The sequence below is a fragment of the Silene latifolia genome, chromosome 1 (assembly GCF_048544455.1).
Source record: "Silene latifolia isolate original U9 population chromosome 1, ASM4854445v1, whole genome shotgun sequence".
Taxonomy (NCBI): Eukaryota; Viridiplantae; Streptophyta; class Magnoliopsida; order Caryophyllales; family Caryophyllaceae; genus Silene; species Silene latifolia.
In genome coordinates this window covers 69,300,408-69,302,091 of record NC_133526.1, presented here as the reverse complement: position 1 = coordinate 69,302,091, position 1,684 = coordinate 69,300,408, and the positions used below count along the sequence as shown (strand labels likewise).

Here is a 1,684-nt window from a genome sequence, read left to right as displayed (position 1 = left end):
AAACTACCTAATAAGGTTTCATTCAAAGATGAAAATGGTGGTATAGTTCAGGTGGAAGTAGAGTATGAATGGAGGCCTGTTACGTGTACAAAATGCAAAGGAATGGGTCATGACATGGAGCATTGTAGAAAAGGAGAACAGAAGATGCATCACAAGGTGCCTGTCAAGCAGGTATGGGTCCCCAAGAAGACTGTGCCTGCTGGTGAACCAGTTCAGGTGAGACAGCTAGCTCTGGAACAAACCAGGCCAGTGAGTACTGTTGGGAGACTAGATCATGGTCATCACACACCTGTCAAGAGATTGGTAAGGATGCATTCAAGAGAAGGAAGCAAAGATGGATATAGCAATGAAAACTTTGGAGCATTCTCTTACAAAGAGGTTGTTACTTCACCATCTAAGAAGAGTAGTGGAAAAATTGGTAATGCTGATATTCACTCCCAGTCTAATGGATAGAATTGGATTTTGGAATATAAGGGGTATGAATAGAGTAGGTAAACAGAGGGAGATTAATTATTTTTTGCAAGTTAATAATATAGGTCTTTTTGGTCTTTTAGAGACTAAGATAAAGAATAAAGCCTTCAGTAAGGCAGCTGGCAGTTTTAATAATTGGTGCATCACAACTAATAATGGATATCACTCTGGTGGGCGTATATGGGTGCTGTGGAACCCTACTATGTTTAGAGTTCAAATTTTGGAATATAATGCTCAATATATACATATGAAAATTGATTCATTGGTGGATAGGAGAGTATTCTGGTTAACTATGACTTATGCTTTCAATGGCATTGCTGAGAGAGCTCCTCTGTGGGACAACCTGACCAGATTGGCGTATCAGATTGCAGGACCTTGGGCAGTGGTAGGTGATTTTAACTGTGTGCTATCTCCTTCTGAGAGAGTAGGTGGGAATGCTCCATCAGGTGAGATAGTTCCATTCAGAAGATGTGTTGCTGACTGTGGACTGATGGACATTGCTGCAATAGGTGCTGTGTACACTTGGAATAATAAACAGAAACCTGAGGAAAGAATTTATAGCAGAATTGACAGGTTTATGGTTAACAAGGCATGGTGTGATAATTTTACTGATTTGTATGCACACTTTATGCCTGAGGGACTGTATGATCATACACCATGTGTTATTAAGAGTTCTAATCAAGGTCAAAGCAAGAGGTCTTTCAAATACTTCAATATGTGGGGAGGGTCAAAAAATTTCCTACCTCTTGTGAGAGCAAATTGGGATTCTGGTTTGGTGGGCACACCTATGTTCAGACTGGTTAAGAGTTTGAAGAGGATAAAGCCTGTGCTGAAACAGTTGAATGTGGAGAGTTATAGTGATATTGAGGGGGCTACCAACATTCTGCAGAAACAGGTGGAGATCATGCAGGAGGAAATATCAAGAGATCCTACCAACTTGCGACTTATAGCGAGATGAATATGAGGCCACTCTGAAATTGCAAGACTTATCAAAGGCCAAGGAGAGCTTCCTGTCTCAGAAAGCTAAGCAGCAGTGGGTTAAAGAGGGGGATTCTAATAGTGCTTACTTTCATGGTATTCTGAAAAAAAAGAAGGAATTTGAATAAGGTGGTGCTAGTTGAGGATATGAATGGAAGAGAGTGTGATAGTCCAGATCAGATTCAGGAAGCATTTCTTGAATATTATCAATCCTTGCTAGGCTCCAGTCAAACAA

The 1,684-nt window shown here is 40.5% G+C and overlaps 1 protein-coding gene across 1 annotated transcript; it reads left to right on the top strand.

Moving 5' to 3' along the window:
• Positions 1-478: 478 nt before the first annotated feature.
• LOC141648532 (uncharacterized) lies at positions 479-1,429 on the top strand. The gene has a single exon (XM_074457266.1). It carries the CDS (start codon positions 479-481, stop codon positions 1,427-1,429), a length of 951 nt encoding a protein of 316 aa, XP_074313367.1.
• The last annotated feature ends 255 nt before the right edge of the window (positions 1,430-1,684 follow it).